This window comes from Elephantulus edwardii, unplaced genomic scaffold (genome assembly GCF_000299155.1).
Source record: "Elephantulus edwardii isolate Elephantulus edwardi_28Jun2011 unplaced genomic scaffold, EleEdw1.0 scaffold00024, whole genome shotgun sequence".
Taxonomy (NCBI): Eukaryota; Metazoa; Chordata; class Mammalia; order Macroscelidea; family Macroscelididae; genus Elephantulus; species Elephantulus edwardii.
In genome coordinates this window covers 18,062,454-18,063,205 of record NW_006399774.1, presented here as the reverse complement: position 1 = coordinate 18,063,205, position 752 = coordinate 18,062,454, and the positions used below count along the sequence as shown (strand labels likewise).

General features: G+C 47.7%; 1 protein-coding gene across 1 annotated transcript; it reads left to right on the top strand.

The window, feature by feature from the left end:
* The first annotated feature begins 239 nt into the window (after nt 1-239).
* LOC102867906 (H/ACA ribonucleoprotein complex subunit 3-like) lies at nt 240-434 on the top strand. The gene has a single exon (XM_006882778.1). The coding sequence runs from the start codon at nt 240-242 to the stop codon at nt 432-434; it is 195 nt and encodes a 64-aa protein (XP_006882840.1).
* The last annotated feature ends 318 nt before the right edge of the window (nt 435-752 follow it).

The window sequence follows — 752 nt, the reverse complement described above, 5'->3', positions numbered from 1 at the left end:
ATCTTCACGGACGGGAGATGCCCATCTTTCTCTTGAGCAGCTGGCGGATTTGAACTGCCAACCTTTCACTTAACAGTGCAACCCATAACATATGATGACACTAACACTATTTAGTACACAAAAGGAAAAAAGTATTTTTAAAAAGGCTTTCAGACCCTGCAGGGGCTTGACATTTCCTAGTGGGAAAGGAAATAAGAGCAAAATAATTACAAGAATAACCGGCTGGCAGGAGTGTGGCGATGTTTCTCCAGTATTATCTTAATGAGGAGGGAGAATGGGTCTATACGCTGAAGAAGTTCCACCCTATGGGACAACAGACCTGTTCAGCCCATCCAGCGCAATTCTCCCCGGACGATAAGTACTCGAGACACCGAATCACCAACAAGAAACGCTTCAAGGTGCTCATGACCCAGCAGCCGTGTCCGGTCCTCTGAGGCCCCGCGTAGTTCACGTCTCGTCTGCCGCCTGCTGCCCCTCAGCGGCTTCCCATCATGACGTTTGCAGTCTGGGAGCCGGGAAGCCCTGGTTCCCAGCCCTACGTCTTTCTGGAGTCCAGCCTCGATGATGTTTGGAGGAGGGAATCATGGTCGCATCTCCTTGAATGGGAGTATGTTTACCTGCAGTGAATGACACGGTCAGATTATTAAAGACAAAGTGACTTGGAAAAAAAAAAAGAATAACTGGCTACTATGTGGTCTGGTGAAAGGCTATGATTCAAAGTCAGACTGACAGACTGACTTCATATTTTCAAC

Bases quoted from the DNA above. Each gene is read 5' to 3' on its own strand.
- LOC102867906 (XM_006882778.1), top strand. From the start codon at position 240: ATGTTTCTCCAGTATTATCTTAATGAGGAGGGAGAATGGGTCTATACG.